The 19,561-nt window shown below is 43.6% G+C and overlaps 1 protein-coding gene across 10 annotated transcripts; it reads left to right on the plus strand.

Moving 5' to 3' along the window:
• The first annotated feature begins 8,188 nt into the window (after nt 1–8,188).
• On the plus strand, nt 8,189–19,059 carry LOC311128285 (heterogeneous nuclear ribonucleoprotein K-like). Of its 10 annotated transcripts, none has more exons than XM_084160358.1 (16): nt 8,213–8,283; nt 10,354–10,461; nt 10,782–10,879; nt 11,120–11,176; nt 13,864–13,907; nt 15,019–15,091; nt 15,214–15,327; nt 15,626–15,754; nt 15,992–16,299; nt 16,582–16,635; nt 17,107–17,149; nt 17,656–17,671; nt 17,875–17,907; nt 18,043–18,110; nt 18,307–18,553; nt 18,673–19,059. In XM_084160358.1, the coding sequence occupies exons 2-15, from the start codon at nt 10,401–10,403 to the stop codon at nt 18,508–18,510; spliced, it is 1,302 nt and encodes a 433-aa protein (XP_084016484.1). In that variant the 5' UTR covers nt 8,213–8,283; nt 10,354–10,400; the 3' UTR covers nt 18,511–18,553; nt 18,673–19,059. The 10 variants fall into 10 exon arrangements, with proteins under 10 accessions (XP_084016492.1, XP_084016484.1, XP_084016487.1 ...); XM_084160361.1 differs by having other exon boundaries at nt 18,307–18,476; XM_084160362.1 differs by having other exon boundaries at nt 17,110–17,149.
• The last annotated feature ends 502 nt before the right edge of the window (nt 19,060–19,561 follow it).

The raw sequence follows: 19,561 nt of genomic DNA on the forward strand, positions 1-19,561 counted from the left end.
CGCAGGTCCAACGATATCTCACGGTAGGTATTGATCAAATCTGGATATTATGAATTTCCCCCCTCCTATAGCCAAATTAATCCGTTCGGCACAACTAATGAGACTACCTTTGATCACGAATGCGCAATCCCCTCAATGTAATATTAGGATGCCATGGAATGGCCTCTGTCTCCGCAGAATTGGTATCACACTACTGCATATCGATGCCGTGAAGCAAGGTGTCAAGTGCTCCGTCCTCCGTCTCATCCGTCTCTTTCTCAGAGGCAGAGCGTGGTAAAACGTGGCGCTCCAGATGTTTTGGGGGAGCAACCCGTTTTCCTGGTGATTCTTCTTCATATGCAGTAGTGATGGAGATGGAAATAAGAGAGACTGCACGGTGGAGTCAGAATGCGTGGTGATGTAGCGACAGAGTGCGTATGCGAGGAGGCAGGGTACCTGCATTCGTCTATTGATTACCGCTGTGGAAGAGCGCATCTCCGCCAGTCATCGCTGGAATTGCGTTTATACAGAAATGTATTGCTGACAGTTTATCAACATTTATCAGTGTTAGGACTATTCAACAGCTATGCTTATCATGCACACATATTCTGAAAAATAGGTGGGAATAGGCTATACAAACTATTGCCCTACATGTATTTATTTATTTTATTTTATTTAACCTTTATTTAACTAGGCAAGTCAGTTAGGAACAAATTCATATTTACAATGACGGCCTACCTACACCCTTATCTTATAATAGGAGGTTTAATATTTGGTTGAAATGGAATTACATTACCTATATTTGTAATGTTTGATGTGCCAATTTTATTCTGCATACCGACAACCTCGGTCTATAGGCCTACATAGTGCTTTTTCCAACAATACCACAGTTCCATGGATGGTCATTACGAGTGTGACGTGCAGTTTGACGCACAAGACGAGCTGCATCTAAGAAAAATAATTAAACAAAATATGTTTGTGTATGTGCTTCAAATGGGTTTTCCATCCGAGGAAAAAAGACGTCGGAGAAATACTGTAGCTGCTATCGAAATAGTCGTAATTTGTCAAAGCAAACAGATAGGTTATGGTTAGCATATGTTGTTAAAAATACATATTTGTGGATATGTCAGTTATTGGGGGGCCATGAGATTACATATTTATCTATTTATGAAAAATGTGCTATTGTAATAGCTAACTTGGATAGATTATTAAAAAAATATATGTAATATGCTCAGTTCCATTTTTTTATCTAGGAACTTTTCAATTTGAGGACAAGTAAATCTGCTGCAGACAAAGGTCATGGACAAGAAGAGTCCTGGCACATGACACGGTTATTTTTATTCCAGGTGGTAAACACACACAGGTGCTGTGATGTTGTGGGAAAATTGTATCTCTGAGGGATAATTGTTATAATTTTGACAAGGTCCTTTAGTGATTGCATAAATATCACAATAAGCAAGTGAAGGAAATTTCAGACAACAATGGCTATTGAAATGAGATCATTTAAAACATTTGTGATCTTTAATAGAGTAATGTTCTTAGGACAATTAAAGATAAAATCAACTGGACAAAACATTGCAACCATGTGCAATTAGCTTTCTGCCCCTGTGCCTCAGCTTAATCACATGGAATTTATGAAGAATATTTATAGAAATAGAAACAGGATAGTACCCGTTTGTGATTTACTCCTCTACTTATTTGGACAGTGTAATGAATACTCAGGGAGAAAAAGGTGTAGATTCACGAGCAGAGCGCGGCAGGTGTTTATTACGCCTTCGCAGAAGGCAGGAATCGTGGTCACAGGCAGGCAATGGTCATACACAGGTAGGCAAACAGGCAGGAGAATCAAAAACTAGGACTGAAGGCTATAACTGGTTCTCACAAACGAGCTGGGAAAGGCTTAGTAGAGTCAAAACGAACAATACCTCACAAGGCACTAACATAAAGAACTGAACTAAATAAAGAGCTGATGAGACCAGGTGAGTAACTAACACAGGTGAAATCCATGAACAAAAATGAACGACAGGGCTACGTTCACGAACACAAAGAAACAGGGCTACGTTCAAGAACACAAGGTGAACTAAGAAAATAAATACAGAACCTTACAGACAGTGAAGCTAAAACTTTTAATTCTGCTCTATAATCCAGCATTTTGGATTTGAGATCAAATGTTTTATATGAGGTGGCAGAACAGAATGTTACCTTTTATTTTAGCGTATTTTCATACATATCTGTTTTACCATTTAGAAATGAATGCACTTTATATATCTACTGTAGTCCCACCATTTGAAGGTGTCAAGTATTTGGACAAATTCATAGGGTATTAAATGTAGTCAAAAATGTAGTATTTGGTCCCATATTCCTACCACGCAATTATTACATCATAATTGTGACTCTACAAACTTGTTGGATGTATTTGGCAGTTTGTTTTGGTTGTGTTTCGGAATACGTTGTGACCAATAGTAGAATGGTAAATAATGTATTGTGTCATTTTGTAGTCATTTTTATTGTAAATAAGCATAGAATATGTTTCTTAACACTTCTACATTAATGTAGATGCTACCATGATTACGGATAATCATGAATGAATCGTGAATAATGATGAGTAAAAAAGTTACATATGTACAAAGATCATGCCCCCAAGACATGCTAACCTCTCACCATTACCATTTACAGGGGAAGTTAGCATTTTTGGGCATTATTCTGATTAATGAAAAGAGTAACGCAGATTTAGCTGTGTATCCAATAGCAATTGTTACATTGTAATGAAACCAATGTCATTTGATGTCTGCACCATTAGCTTGCTACATTTTGAAAACAGATGTTAGGCTACTTTGTTTTTTCTGAATCATTGCCAGCGGTTGGAAAAGTACCCAATTTTTTAACTTGAGTAAAAGTAAAGATACCTTAATAAAAGATAACTCAAGTAAAAGTGAAAGCCACCCAGTAAAATAATACTTGAGTAAAAGTATAAAAGTATTTGGTTTTAAATATACTTAAGTATCAAAAGTAAATGTAATTGCTAAAATATACTTAAGTATAAAAAATAAAAGTAAAAGTATAAATAATTTCAAATTCCTTATATAAAGCAAACCAGACGGCATTATTTTCTTGTTTTTTAAATGTGCGTATAGCCAGGGGCATTCTTCAACACTCATAATTTACAAACGAAGCATTTGTGTTTAGTGAGTCCGCCAGATCAGAGGCAGTAGGGCTGACCAGGGATGTTCTCTTGATAAGTGTGAATTAGACAATTTTCCTGTCCTGCTAAGCATTCAAAATGTAAGGAGTACTTTTGGGTGTCAGGGAAAATGTATGGAGTAAAAAGTACATCATTTTCTTTAGGAATGTAGTGAAGTAAAAGTAAAAGTAGTCAAAAATATTAATAGTAAAGTACAGATACCCCAAAAATAGTACTTTCAACTATTTTTACTTAAGTACTTTACACCACTGATCATTGCAATGATGACCACCACATGGTGCTGCAGCTCCTGACCAATTCTGCTATTTTGTGTGTTTTTTTCAAGCTGATTTGAACTTTTTGGTATATAATGTCACAACTATAATTTCCTATGACCAAAAACAGCTTCTGCACATCTGAACAGCGATCGCTATTATCGATTTGGAAGAACATTTCTACTTCAACGAGTCTACATGTCTGGACGTTCTGCTTACTGATACTGCAGACCATACTATTTACCAAGATAGTTTTCATCTACACTGCTCAAAAAAATAAAGGGAACACTAAAATAACACATCCTAGATCTGAATGAATGAAATAATCTTATTAAATACTTTTTTCTTTACATAGTTGAATGTGCTGACAAAAAAATCACACAAAAATTATCAATGGAAATCAAATGTATCAACCCATGGAGGTCTGGATTTGGAGTCACACTCAAAATTAAAGTGGAAAACCACACTACAGGCTGATCCAACTTTGATGTAATGTCCTTAAAACAAGTCAAAATTAGGCTCAGTAGTGTGTGTGGCCTCCACGTGCCTGTATGACCTCCCTAAAACACCTGGGCATGCTCCTGATGAGGTGGAGGATGGTCTCCTGAGGGATCTCCTCCCAGACATGGACTAAAGCATCCGCCAACTCCTCAATTGGATTCAGGTCTGGGGAATGGGCGGGCCAGTCCATAGCATCAATGCCTTCCTCTTGCAGGAACTGCTGACACACTCCAGCCACATGAGGTCTAGCATTGTCTTGCATTAGGAGGAACCCAGGGCCAACCGCACCAGCATATGGTCTCACAAGGGGTCTGAGGATCTCATCTCGGTACCTAATGGCAGTCAGGCTACCTCTGGCGAGCACATGGAGGGCTGTGCGGCCCCCACAAAGAAATGCCACCCCACACCATGACTGACCCACCGCCAAACCGGTCATGCTGGAGGATGTTGCAGGCAGCAGAACGTTCTCCACGGCGTCTCCAGACTCTGTCACGTCTGTCACATGTGCTCAGTGTGAACCTGCTTTCATCTGTGAAGAGCACAGGGCGCCAGTGGAGAATTTGCCAATCTTGGTTTTCTCTGGCAAATGCCAAACGTCCTGCACGGTGTTGGGCTGTAAGCACAACCCCCACCTGTGGACGTCGGGCCCTCATACCACCCTCATGGAGTCTGTTTCTGACCGTCTGAGCAGACACATTTGTGGCCTGCTGGAGGTCATTTTGCAGGGCTCTGGCAGTGCTCCTCCTGCTCCTCCTTGCACAAAGGCGGAAGTAGCGGTCCTGCTGCTGAGTTGTTGCCCTCCTACGGCCTCCTCCACGTCTCCTGATGTACTGGCCTGTCTCCTGGTAGCGCCTCCATGCTCTGGACACTACGCTGACAGACACAGCAAACCTTCTTGCCACAGCTCGCATTGATGTGCCATCCTGGATGAGCTGCACTACCTGAGCCACTTGTGTGGGTTGTAGACTCCGTCTCATGCTACCACTAGAGTGAAAGCACCGCCAGCATTCAAAAGTGACCAAAATATCAGCCAGGAAGCATAGGAACTGAGAAGTGGTCTGTGGTCACCACCTGCAGAACCACTCCTTTATTGGGGGTGTCTTGCTAATTGCCTATAATTTCCACCTGTTATCTATTCCATTTGCACAACAGCATGTGAAATGTATTGTCAATCAGTGTTGCTTCCTAAGTGGACAGTTTGATTTCACAGAAGTGTGATTGACTTGGAGTTGCATTGTGTTGTTTAAGTGTTCCCTTTATTTTTTTGAGCAGTGTATATTTTTTGTAGCTGTCTATTTACCATTACAAACCGATGCTGGCACTAAGACCGCAGCAAGCTGTATAGGGCCATAAGCAAACAAGAGCATGCACATCCAGACACAGCGTTTCTTGTGGCAGGGGATTTTAATGCAGGGAACTGAAATCCGTTTTACCAAATTTTTACCAGCATGTCATCGGTGCAACTAGAGGACACAAAACTCTTGATCACTTTTACTACACACGCAGAAAAGCATACAAGGAAAATCAACCTTTGTCAAATCAGACCATAATTCTATCTTCCGGTTTTCTGCTTACAAGCAAAAACTCAAACAGAATGTACCAGTGACGCACTCAATAAGGAAGTGGTCCGATGAAGCAGATGCTAAGCTACAGAACTGTTTTGCTAGCACAGACTGGAATTTGTTCCGGGATTCATCCGATAACATTGAGGAGTTTACCACATCAGTCACCGCCTTCATTAATAAGTGCAGGCAAAGTGTCAATACAGGACTAAGATCGAATCCTACTACGCCGGCTCTGATGCTCGACAGATATGGCAGGGCTTGCAAACTATCAAGGATTACAAAGGGAAACCCAGCCATGCGAGCCTACCAAACGAGATAAATGCCTTCTATGCTCGCTTCGAGGCAAACAACACTGACCCATGCATGAATGCACCAGCTGTTCCGGACGACTGTGTGATTTCGCTCTCCGTTGCCGATGTGAGTAACACCTTTAAACAGGTTAACATTCACAAAGCCACGGCGGAATACCAGGACGCATACTCAGAGTATGCGCTGACCAGCTGGCAAGTGTCTTCACTGACATTTTCAACCTATCCCTGACCCGGTCTGTAATACCAATTTGTTTCAAGTAGACCACCATAGTGCCTGCCTAAATGACTATCGCCCCCTAGCACTCACAACTATAGCCATGAAAAGACACCCTGGACCCCACTGAAATTCGCATCCCGTGCCAACAGATCCATAGATGATGCAATCTCTATTGCACTCCACACTGCCCTCACCCACCTGACAAAAGGAATACCTATGTAAGAATGCTGTTCATTGACTACAGCTCAGCATTCAACACCATAGTCCCTACCAAACTCAGGGCCCTGGGACTGAACATCTCCCTCTGCAACTGGATCCTAGACTTCCTGACGGGCTGCCCCCATGCGTTGAGGGTAGGCAACAACACATCTGCCACGCTGACCATCAACACAGGGTCCCCTCAGGGGTGTGTGCTTAGTCCTCTCCTGTACTCCCTGCTCACACATGACTGCGTGGCCGAGAGCCTCAAGTTCCTCTGTGTTCACATCACTAAAGAATTAACATGGTCCTCACACACCCACACAGTTGTGAAGATGGCACAACAGTGCCTCTTCCCCCTCAGGAGGCTGTAAAGATTCGGCATGGGCCCTCAAATCCTCAAAAAGTTATACAGCTGCACCATTGAGAGCATCTTGACTGGCAAGGCGCTACAGAAGGTGGTGAGTACGGCCCAGTACATCACTGGGGCCGAGCTCCCTGCCATCCAGTACCTCTATTCCAGGCGGTGTCGGAGGAAGGCTCAAAATATTGTACCAGTGCATCAAGTCTGGAACCAACAGGACCCTGAACAGCTTCTACTCCCAAGCCATAGGACTGTTAAACATGGCTGCTAAATAGCTAATCAAATGGCTACCCTGACTACCTGCATTTACCCTTTTTTTTCACTAACTCTATGTGTAACCGGTGTGAAATGGCTAGCTAGTTAGCGGTGCGCGCTAGTAGCGTTTCAATCGGTGACGTCACTCGCTCTGAGACCTTGAAGTAGTAGTTTCCCTTGCTCTGCAAGGGTCGTGGCTTTTGTGGAGCGATGGGTAACGGTGCCTTGAGGGTGACTGTTGTCGATGTGTGCAGAGCGTCCCTGGTTCAATCCCAGTTTGAGGCGAGGAGAGGGATGGAAGCAAGACTGTTACATATGCACACACACTCTACCCACACACTCACACATACTTACACTGACACCCCAACAAACACATACTACATACGCCCACACACACATAACATGCACACATATGCATACTGACGCAACACACACACTCAAACACACACACGACATACGTTGATGCTACTGTCATATCTATCCTGTTGTCTAGTCACTTTACCCCTACTATATGTACATTACCTCATACCCCTGCACACTGACTCGGTACTGTTACTCCCTGTACGTTATTTTCTCATTATTTTTATTCGTTATTCACTGTGGATTTATTCCTCCTGTCACTATTTCACATTTTTTAAAATCTTTATCTTTAACTCTGCATTGTTGGAAAAGGACCCCTAGGTAAGCATTTAACTGTTAGTCTACACACCTGTTGTCTAAGAAGCATGTGACAAATAACATTTGATTTGACCTAGCCTAAGCTACTATAACATTTGAAAACTTGGTAACCTGTAAACTAGGGCCTACAGTATGCCAGTCTCTCTTTTTATCCGTTCATGATGTGACATGTCTTGACCTTGACAACCTCATTCCCCTTGACACATCATGTTTAGTAAATGTTTCAGTCATGTACTCCACTCCATACACAGATGCATTGCAAAATAGCTACATAGGTAAACGGTCCCTGGCGCTCGCGACCTGTAAGTCCCGCCCAGTTGCTATAACGACTCCCACATAGCTCCGCATGATTGGTAAATCAATGGTTCATTCCTGTCAGCTAATTTGTCGACCTCTTATGGTCCGCTCATACAGGCAGCCCAATTCTGATATTTTTTCCACTAATTGGTCATTTGACCAATCACATCAGATCTTTTCACAGCATCTCTGATCTGAATTATTAAAAGAGCAATTGTTGGAAAAAATATCAGAATTGGGCTGCCTGTCTAAACGCAGCCTACATTTCTTTGACGACGTGTTGATTTTGAAAGGCAGCTGATTTATCCAATCTCTGCACAATCTTTTTTCGTCTCGAATCTGCACTCTCCAATCAGTGAAAGAAGACAGACGCCCTATTTTGCTGCCCGACTGAAACGGGAAGATTGGTTGTGAACAATTTCAGGACAAACATTTGCTGTGGAGAACACTGTTTGGCTGCAGGTTTGTTTCATATTAGTTTAGCTTTTAAAAAATGGTTCGCGGTTAGCGTTCAATTATTTGAGACAGTTTGTTAGTTGACGTTCTGTCTTTTACATTGTAATCGGTCAATGGGGAATTAAATAACTTTTAGGCTCATTTGGGGACACGCCTCGAACTGTATCGCTAATATTAGCTAGCTAGGAGTTGAGCCTAGTTACCTAACGTTAGATAAACGTTTGCGGTCCCCTCCGTTGAGAAAAGGTCAGCTAACGTTAGCAAATTGATTGTGTTGCAAGCTAGCCTTATCAGTCATTCGTCAAACTAACGTTAAACTAAGGCCGTTTTTCATAACGATATACAGTAGTTATCTAACTACCATGAATTAGCTAGCTAGCGTGCTAACTTACCTAGCTACATACAGCGCATGTAACGTTTCACAGATGGTTGTAGTTGTTGGCTAACTAGCCGCTTCCAGGTTAGCCAATGATCATAACTACCTGGCTAACGTTAACTAGCTAATATAGGTTCAGACAACTAACGTTAACTAAACAACTAAACCAATATAATAGCTGACTTCTTGACGAAAAAAAGATGCGCTAGATAACGCGTTACTGTAAATGTTTGTGCAGAAGTAGCTAGCTAGCTAACTAGGCCTTTAGCGCTACCTAGTAATCTAGCTAATTTAGCTACCTAGTTAGGTAGCTAGCTAACGTTACTAGCTAGATTACTTCCAGTGTTGCCATGCATTAGGTCATTGACTGGCTAACTAACGTTAACTAGTTATCTAGATAAATAGCTTGTCTGCATCAGTACTAAGCGGACGTTAACTAACGTTAGCTTGCTAATGTCATCCCTTTCTTTGGTAACGCAACCCCTACCTTGTCTTGTACTGTAGGCAGACATAAATATTTTTTAATCGTATGAGGCAGGGCCTACTAACCTTACACCCACACCAGAAGTAGCTAGCTAGTTACAATGAGGTGGCAAACTACCCCCTACAAATTGTTGGGCGACTGTATGTTAATTTTAGACCCATTACATTTAGCTATGTCAAGCGGCAACCACTCTTATCAAGGGCTGTGATTTGGGAAGTATTCCGTTAAATTACAGTATAGTACGTACACTTGTGTATCCTGTGGCACAGCATTAATAGGAATTGAAGTAGCCCAAAGACCGGCAGATGGCGATATTGAGTTGTGCCATCTTAGCGTCCAAATACATTGAATGCAGCCGGCAATACATTAAATCCCATGTGGACCTGTTCGTACCTAAAATAGACTTGATTCGGGTTGCATAGGCTTCGATTTCCCCAACTTTATTTAATGGCGGGAAAATGCGTACTTTTCTTATGAAACACAATTTTCCAGCGCCATGCTACAAGTGGCTAAATGCCAATACCGGATGTTGTGTAGCGCGTTCAGCCAATCAGGTTGAAACTCAGACCAGGGGTTCGGTTTCTTTTATGCATGGCTGTTGAGTTGGCAGCATCGCATTAGTGGAAAACAAAATTATTCTCATGGCAGACCTGGTTGTAACTGTTCGAGTCGGGGACAAATTTAGCTAACCCTTTTCCTCACCTTAACCTAATTCTCCTAACCTGCTCCGTAAGTTTCCCTCACCTGCTACGAAAAGTAACTTCTGCTAGTCCAAACCGGCAGACCCACCCAGAGAACAGTCTTGGTTTCCACTAATACGATACAGCACTGAGTTAGGTTAGGGGTGAAAAAACTGACTGCTGCAACTTGATTGGCTGTACGTGTTACATAACATCCAGGATTATAATTTAGCTAGGAGGAAATCAAAGCCTATGCAGTCTGAATGGAGAATGTTTTAGGTAAGAACCGGTCCACGAGGGATACGAATGTATTGCCGGCTGCATACAATGCATTTGGACGGTAAGATGACATGACTCATGCCATCTGCCAGCCTTTGGGATATCATTTAAGTTGTAAGCAGGGGCAAGGAAACAACAGGTTTGATTAGTGACAAGATTGGTGAGGCTTATAATGCGGTAACTCGTGAGTTTCCCTAGGTCTTGTCTGACACGTCCTCAAAAGGCATAGCCTTATTTCAATTGTTGCCTCCCCACAGCAGATCCACAGAGGAGCCTGTTCGCATTTCACCACTGGTGCAAGACAATGGAGACAGAAATCGAGCAGCAGGAAGAAGAGACCACGTTCAGCAACACTGACACTAACGGTAAGACATGAAGGATATTCTGTCAGTGCATTATCAGACATAATACAACACTGCTTTTCTCTAATAGTTGATATCAGTCTTTACAGAAGGGACTACCGGTATAGCTGCATGCTGGCACCATGTGTGCATGTCAGATGGCCATGGGTTTCTCTTGTCCAATTCACTGCTGTTTTGGGAGCAGTTCTGCCCAGTTTTGATCCAGGAAGGGGGGTGGTAGGGGCTGAACACATGCTGGGTGGATGCTGTTGCCTGGCTTCTGGCTGGAACACGTATAGGGCACAGTGTAGCATCAGGCTAACGCTCCAGGTTTCTCCCTCCAGGTAAACGCCCTGCTGAGGACATGGACGAGGAGCAGTCCTTTAAGCGCTCTCGCAACACAGACGAGATGGTTGAGCTGCGGGTACTGCTGCAGAGCAAAGTAAGCCTGTCAACAGAAATGGGATTTTAGGCCTATTCCTTTTTAATCAGAAATTCTTAATTGTTTATGGCATTAAATCAGCAATGCTATTTCTTACATCTATGTCATGGATCAGTGGCCGTTGTTTTCCCTGGTTTTCGGTGTTTTGCTAATCACATCCCTCTTCCATGTCTCATATCATTCAGCAGACTGTCGGACCCATTATTCTGTCCCTAAGTAAACCCTCTTGTTCCCCCTCAGAATGCTGGAGCCGTTATCGGAAAGGGTGGCAAGAATATAAAAGCCTTACGCACAGACGTGAGTATACGGAGTTGGCATCATCAAATATTTTCCTTGACCAGGGGATTTGCTGTAAAGCTATAATTCTTTGGGCTTGGAATTGCTAGGGACCTCATGATATGATATCACGATACTTGGGTGCCAATACAATATTTATTGTGATTCTCATGATTTTCATGATTCTATGTGTATTGCGATTGGTCAGTCAGGGAAATAAAGTTGCTGGCTTACTATTTAAAAAGATGGAGAACAAGCTATAGGACGAAAAATACCAGAGTTTTGTCACAGCAGACTAGCGCTAGCTAACGCTACCTACAGTAGCAAATAAGTATGTACAATGCATTCAAAGTATTCAGACCCCTTTACCTTTTCCACATTTTATGTTACAGCCTTATTCTAAAATGGATTAAATAGTTTTCCCCTCATCTACACATAATACCCCCATAATGACAAAGCAAAAACAGGTTTTTAGACCTTTTTGCAAATGTATAAAAATGAAAACTGAAATCACATTTATGTAAGTATTTAGACCCTTTACTCAGTACTTTTAGCAGCAATTACAGCCTCGAGTCTGTTGGGTATGACGCTACAAGCTTGGCACCCCTGTATTTGGGGAGTTTCTGCCATTCTTCTCTACAGATCCTCTCAAGCTCTGTCAGGTTGGATGGGGAGCATCGCTGCACAGCTATTTTCAGGTCTCCAGAGATGTTCGATCAGGTTCAAGTCCGGACTCTGGCTGGGCCACTCAAGGACATTCAGAGACTCGTTCCGAAGCCACTCCTGCGTTGTCTTGGCTGTGTGCTTAGGGTCGTTGTCCAATTGGAAGGTGAACATTCGCCCCTGTCTGAGCGCTCTGGAGCAGGTTTTCATCAAGGATCTCTCTGTACATGTCTCTGTTCATCTTTCCCTCGATCCTGACTAGTCTCCCAGTCCCTGCCGCTGAAAAAAAATCCCAACAGCATGATGCTGCCACCCCCATGCTTCACCGTAGGGATAGTGCCAGGTTTCCTCCAGATGTGACGCTTGGCATTCAGGCCAAAGAGTTCAATCTTGGATTCATCAGACCTGAGAATCTTGTTTCTCATGGTCTGAGCGTCTTTTGGCAAACTCGAAGCGGGCTGTCATGTGCCTTTTACTGAGGAGTGGCTTTTGTCTGGCCACTCTACCATAAAGGCCTGATTGGTGGAGTGCTGCAGAGATGGTTGTCCTTCTGGAAGGTTCTCCCATCTCAACAGAGGAGCTCTGTCAGTGATCATCGGGGTCTTGGTCTCCTCCCTGACCAAGGCCCTTCTCCCCCGATTGCTCAGTTTGTCTACGGACAATTCCTTCGACCTCATGGCTTGGTTTTTACTCTGACATGCACTGTCAACTGTGGGACCTTTATAAAGACAGGTGTGTGCCTTTCCAAATCATGTCCAATCAATTACATTTACCACAGGTGGACTCCAAGTTGTAGAAACATCTCAAGGATGATCAATGGAAACAGGATGCACCTGAGCTCAATTTCGAGTGTCATAGCAAAGGGTCTGAATACTTATGTAATTAAGATTTGTTTTATTTTTTATCCATTTGCAAACATTTCTAAACCTGTTTTTGCATTGTCATTATGGGGTATTGTGTGTAGATTGAGGAAAACATATTTAATCAATTTTAGAATAAGGCTGTAACGTAACAATGTGGAAAAAGTCAAAGGGTTTGAATACTTTACGAATGCACTGTATGTGTCTAGATATATCGTCCAAAAATATAGCGATATGTAACTTTTTTCTTTTTCTTTCTCCCCATCACTAATAATTGTCCTTGTAAACCCAACATTTTCCTAGACATTATGGTATCCAACAACCCAATTCCTAATGACAACCCTAACAAGCACTATTAAACAAACGTGATCCCTGTATTAAATGGTTTTCCTCTAATATAGGTAATCTCCCATGTATAGACTCTGACTGTTATTGTTTGACTTGATTGGGCAAATGGTGCATGTCTGAACACTTGGAGAGACAACTGCATTTTTTTTTTTATATATAGTGGTCAGATTATCGCTTTCCCAAATGACACATCTATAGGTTGGCTCATGTGGACAGACATGGTTTGGCTTGATTGAACTAGATTTGGGGTCGAGGGTGGGTGGGGCATTCTCATGGTTCAGATAAAAGGAAACCTTTCTCTCTACTGAACTCTGAACTTGATTTCTAATGCCCCTTACAGCCCTGAAACTATACCGGACTGTGGCGATGTCCCTTCAACAGGTGTCTCAAAGCCTGAGCGGACCTATAGTCTGTTTCAACCTCTAGCCATGCAGTCCATTTAGCTAATAGTGTGTTTGTTAGCGCGGTCTCAGTCTAGCCGCCGTTGTTCTTGTGCACTTACTATATAATATATTATTTTAAAGCAGTATAGTGATGGAGTATAGCGTGTATTCAATTAAAATGTATTCCTTCTCCCCCTCTTCCCTCTCCTTTACTTTGTTATTTTTGGCCACCTTCCTCCGTTGCCCATGTACTGGATCGACATGCCCCTCCTGCGTTGCCCACCTTGACGTTGGCCCAACCTCCGCCCCTGAACGCCCGCCCACCTGACACCCCGGTTGGCCCCGCCCCGCCCCGCCGCCCGCCCACAAACGTGCCCCTCCCTAAACGGGCACCTTACTTGACATCATGTGATTGAATGCCCTTGCCCAATGCCAACCTCCACGGCCAATGCAGTACAATGCCAGTGTATCTGTCCCTGACAGCAGTGGCCCAGAGCGGTATGTCCCACCAGTTATTGCCTGATTAGAACAGAGAAACGTGTCTTTGATAACCTGCCTTCTGTTTCATTTTAACATTTTTTACATATAGAACCCCTCCCCCTCCCCTTTTATCAGGAGACGTGTATTGTTCCATTGAATTTTTCTGTCTTCTCCCCTCTCTCCCTCACATTTAGGTATTTCCATTTAATTTGGACCTTTTTTGTCACTATAAATGAAGTAATTTGTCCTGTACAGAGGGAGAAAAATAAAAAATCCTCCACTTTCAGTAGTTCATATTGAAGGGGAGGAGACCAGCTGTTGGATGTTTCCTTGCTGTGATATTTTTAGTCGTGAACTGTGTAAAGGAAAGCCAATGATATTTCTCGCTCTGTCCTTCTGGCCCACCTTGCTCCCCCCTCCCCCCCTGCGCCCCTCCCCCACCCCACTGTTCTCAACATCACTGTTCATGATCTGAGCGCTCAAGCTCCGCCCACTCTGTCACTCATCACTGTCGTCTCTTTTTTTTTTTCTCCTTGTGCTGCATCTCCCCCTGTTTGGTTTCTCTCAGGCACCCCATCAGTCCAGACTGCCTGCCAAACCTCTCATTCCCCCCTCGCTCCTGTCCGCCACCTAGTGGTTACCACTCGCACCCCCCCCCCCCCACCCCCCTGCTTTCTTTATTTGTTTCTTTCTACCCCCGACCCCCAAACCCCTGTCACTATGAGAAGGTGTGCCGGTGGCACGATTGTGATGGCGAGTTTATTTATCTTTTTTAATTGCTGCTGGTGATGGTTAAAAGAAGGCTTCTCTCTCCCCTCTGACTGTGGCCAGCCTTGTGCCTCACATTGTAATCTAAAGCCCTTCCAAACCTGCCCCATTCCAATCTTTCTGTCTTTCTTTGTTGAATGTGAGATAAGCGAGTGCATGTCAAGTTGCTCGTATTTCAGTCCAGTGTTGGGAAAGCCAAAAGATGTACAGTATACAGCAGTCCTCTTCTTCCTTTGCTTTGTTTTTTAACTCTTTGTGTGTACTTCACGTCAGTGTTAGTCTTAAAGTACGTTATTTTATTTTTTTCTGTCCTCCCTCTGTTTTGCCTCGTTACCTTTGGCCACATGCCATTTCCTACCAGGATCCTGAGTGTGAGTGCAGATATTGACACTATCGGAGAGATTCTGCTGAAGATCATCCCTACTCTAGAAGAGGTGAGTCCCCCGCGGCCTCTATAGATATACAAGTACATGTGTAGGTTTGTATTTTTCCAGATCCTCAGTCGAGAGTTAAAGGCCGTATTTGACCTGACTGATCTGTACCTGTTTTTTCCTAGTACCAGCATTATAACGGGATTGATTTTGACTGCGAGCTGCGTTTGCTGATCCATCAGAGTTTGGCCGGGGGCATCATTGGGGTGAAAGGTGCCAAGATAAAGGAGTTAAGAGAGGTAAGATGGGATCCGGTTGTCTGTCATGTGTACGCCACTGGTTTCAAAAAGCTGACTTGACTCAGTCCATACTCATGTTTGAAGATAAGCTGAAATGCAGATTGCATGTGCTTGATCTGTCCTTAATAGTTGTCTTTGTTGCCCACTTGTCCTTAGATGGCTATGGGGAGTGTATTGAAGATATTATTTAATGCTCAAAGCTAAAGAAGGGTCAAACCCATTTTGAACATTTGGCATTGTGCGGAGTCTTCCTGTGTTGTGGGTGTATTTCATGCTGAGCTTCCTCTGTCTCCACCAGAACACCCAGACCACCATCAAGCTGTTCCAGGAGTGCTGTCCTCAGTCCACTGACCGTGTGGTTCTGGTTGGAGGGAAGCCAGACCGTGTTGTTGAATGCATCAAAGTTATCCTGGACTTGGTATCTGAGGTGGGTGAGAGTTCAGTTCTGAGCCGGTGACCACGACACACTTCCCCATCACCAGTGTCTAAACATGGAAACTCCCTGAAAGTCAGTCACTTAAACTAGAATTGTACCCATTTAACAGCAGACACTGGTTTTTTTGTTTTACATATTCCATTTACAACAGTTGTGGACATTAGTCATTTCAGAGCTACATTTCTTCACAGGGCTACATGTATCATAGTATTATCCATCTTTCTGTAGGCTCCTATCAAAGGGCGCGCCCAGCCCTATGACCCCAACTTCTACGACGAGACGTACGACTACGGCGGCTTCACCATGATTTACGAGGAGCGGGGCCGGCGGCCCATGGGAGGCTTCCCCATGCGGGGCAGGGGGGGCTTTGAGCGCATGCCCCCCGGCCGCGGGGGCCGACCTATGCCCCCCTCCAGGCGGGACTATGACGACATAAGTCCTCGTCGGGGACCGCCCCCTCCCCTGCCAGGCAGAGGGCGTGGAGGGAGCCGGGCTCGTAACCTGCCCCTCCCCCCACCACCACCCCCAAGAGGAGGGTAAGGAGCTTTCCTTCCTTTTTGTTCTTTCATTGACTTGTTTGTTTATGGCTACCTCTTTTATCACATTCAGTCACTCAGTGATTTGTAAAAAAAAATTCAAACCGTGTACCTTCCCCGTGACACAACTTCCCCACTACTATTAGCCATATACATAATCTCAGGGATTTCACCTATGTTAACGCGATCATATGGACCCAAGTCATACTGTTAGACTAATCCTTAAAGTAATCTTTTATGACAGTTCCACTGAGTCATGTTGACCATGTTGTGTGTTTGCAGAGGGGACCGGTTCTCCCACCAGAGTTATCACGGCAACATGGACGACAGACCAAAGTAAGTAATTTGTATAAAAGGTAGCACCTGCAGAGTGGTTAGGGTGAAACTTCTCCAAATCAGCATAGTCATTTGGAGAATTGATCTCTCGGCTGTGGAGTTGAAAATGTTGGGTTTACTCTTCTGTTGATTTAATGGTCGTCAGTACGGTTTTAACCGTGGCACAGTAGTTATTTTGTCAACATGACCTCTTATCCTATAAGTAGATGACTATATGAACACTAAGTCTGTATCGGTGTCCACTTATCAATACTGATTCCAAAACAAGTTGTTTATGGTCTGTTGAAGCGGTGTGGCTCTTCACACTCTCGGGTGGCTAAACGACAAGCCAAGAAGGACTTGTCACACTTGTGTTGTATAGACTTGTCAGCCCATTGGTTTGGGGCACACACTATCTGTCCACCAAAGGTGGTAAGCTGAACCCTCCATCTCATGCCATGTTAACCCTGACAACCTCCCCTCTTATCTAAGCAGTGACAGGAGAGGAAGACCAGGAGACCGCTACAACAGCATGGTGAGTGACCTCGGCATTTATGTGTTTTAGATAAGGGTTTAGCATGGTAGCGCGAGTTAGTCTGTCTATTGCCTGTTATAATAGTAGGCAAGTCGACAGTTTGGATTGTTATAATTACTGTACTTGTGGAAATGGATTGGTATTGTTTTCCTGTTCTAGTGAAAGCACGGTGGTTTGGACACTGGCGCTGCTCAGAACTGAGCGAGCGCACTAGTTAGGCCTCTTGTTGCCTGGCAACAGTTGTCTCCTTGGTTACCAAGGAGCAGCGGAATACATAGTCTGGAGCCACTAAACTAACACATGAACTTGAGGCGAAACAAAGCGAATTCCGGACAGGGTTGTACCAATGTACATAGTCGAAAATAAAAAGGGCAGCTCAGATTCATATGAAGAAATGATGGAGCTCAATGTTAACTGTAAACCAGTATTGACTTGATGTAGGTTTCAGTGTTGTAATACGTTTCTCATTTTGTCTTTCTCGCTTCCCCATGTCCTGCTGAATACAGAGTGGTGGATATGGTGGTGAGTCTCCACAGTTTCACAGTTACTTTTGGTCATGGTAGTCTCTACACTGTTTGAATGTCTCTTAGGTCGGGGTAAAGACCTTTCTGTCCAGTAAGCACCACCAGCTCTCCCCCTGTCCTTTGTCACGCTGTTGGTCTATGTAGTCTGTCAGCCACAATGTGACGTATTGTTGTTCTTTTCCTCCCTTCATCTTTTCGAAGATAACAATTCCTCGTGGGAGCCCTTTCAGTCTGGTGAGTGCAAATGGATCACATTTGTATCATGTCTCATTTTGTTGCTTCTGTATTTTGTTTTTGTCGTTTTTATAAAGGGATGACTTTCCCCACAACCGAGGATAAATTCTAAATGATATCTCTTGGTCTCTCCAGGTGGCCGAGGGTCATACAGTGACATCGGGGGTCCCGTCATCACAACACAAGTAACCATCCCCAAAGATGTGAGTAAAGGATTAAATAGCAGTCCCAAAACAGAGTTGAGATTTCTGATTGATCAGAAAGTTCCCACATCAGCCTCTATTCATACGTCATTGAAATTGCCCTACTCCCCCAAAACCATGTGCCCCCTTTACCTGGTTGTCATTGTGCCGATCACATTATTGGGGAAAAGTAACCCTGGCTCCTCACTTGTCGTAGCTGGCCGGCTCCATCATCGGGAAGGGCGGCCAGCGGATCAAGCAGATCCGTCACGAGTCGGGAGCGTCCATCAAGATTGACGAGCCACTAGAGGGCTCCGAGGACCGCATCATCACCATCAATGGAACACAGGACCAGATTCAGAACGCCCAGTATCTACTGCAGAACAGGCACGTGCTAGCACCCTTTCCTCTTCTCCGGTGAAAGCAGTATGGTGGAAACCTATTCAACCCGTCACCTATCAGTGGTAATCAAGGAAAAAAAGAGTTGTTCATGACTAACTGAAATGAAATTTAACATAATGGAGTTCTAGAAATGATTCCTGGGGTTCCTTTATTCACTTTTCCACCGTGTTTTGTGTTACAGTGTGAAGCAGTACTCTGGTCGGTTCTTCTAAACAGGGAAGAGGAGTGAAGCCAAACCCCTGCCATGCCCATTCTCTCCCTCAGAGCCAACATTCCTCTGCTATGGGTAGATGTGCTCTCCCCCGGTCATCTAACACACTATCTTTTAATTAGACGAAGTTAGGAAATTCTCTCAAAGCTGTCGGATGAGTCCCTGCTATTTTTTGCGCTGCTTGTTTTTTGTTTTTCTTCTGGATTCTTGTGCTGTTCTGTACTTGGAGTAAACTCATGTGTTCACGCTCCGCCTCCCCTGAGCCACTCCTCCCCCAGTCAGTACAGCATGCAGAATGTAATCTTGTTTTGTAAGGAACATTTTATGATTAAAACAAATAAATGTAGGTTATTTTTGCTTAATTGTTTTTTCACTGAAAGAGTAGGTGCTGTATAAAAATGTAAATATACAGTAATCATTTCATAGGATGAATAAGTGCTAAGATATTTTTATTTTGTTGGGAGACTGAAGGGGCCAAAAGGAAAAGTACTGTTGATTTGAATTTAGTTTTCTACCTGATTTTCAGATGTTTATCAAGCCACTCATAGGGATGGACATGATGTAACTCATGCGTACATAATAATTGACATTTGGATCCATTTAGACTTGCTTTCGTGTCAGTTTTGTAAGCATTTTTTACATTTTAGATGGGTTCTTTGTAAGGGGAATGTAGCCTTTCTGTCCATATGAGTGGCATGTTCACTCTACCCCTGTCTGTGGTGTCTTTGTAGTATCTGCTGAAAGTCAGAGTAATAAAATCTGTGCCACATTTTACTAAACGTGTGGTGGGTGGGGCCAGGCATTTTCTATGACAAGTAGGCCTAACGCATCATAATTAAAAATGTATTCTTTTTGCGGC

The sequence above is a fragment of the Coregonus lavaretus genome (assembly GCF_964263955.1).
Source record: "Coregonus lavaretus genome assembly, chromosome: 4".
Classification (NCBI taxonomy): Eukaryota; Metazoa; Chordata; class Actinopteri; order Salmoniformes; family Salmonidae; genus Coregonus; species Coregonus lavaretus.

Excerpts from the sequence above, each read along its gene's own strand:
- LOC311128285 (XM_084160358.1), top strand. The coding sequence starts at position 10,401 with ATGGAGACAGAAATCGAGCAGCAGGAAGAAGAGACCACGTTCAGCAAC. Across the intron at positions 10,880-11,119 it reads GGGTACTGCTGCAGAGCAAA|AATGCTGGAGCCGTTATCGG; the intron begins GTAAGCCTGTCA and ends GTTCCCCCTCAG. Across the intron at positions 11,177-13,863 it reads TAAAAGCCTTACGCACAGAC|TACAATGCCAGTGTATCTGT; the intron begins GTGAGTATACGG and ends CGGCCAATGCAG.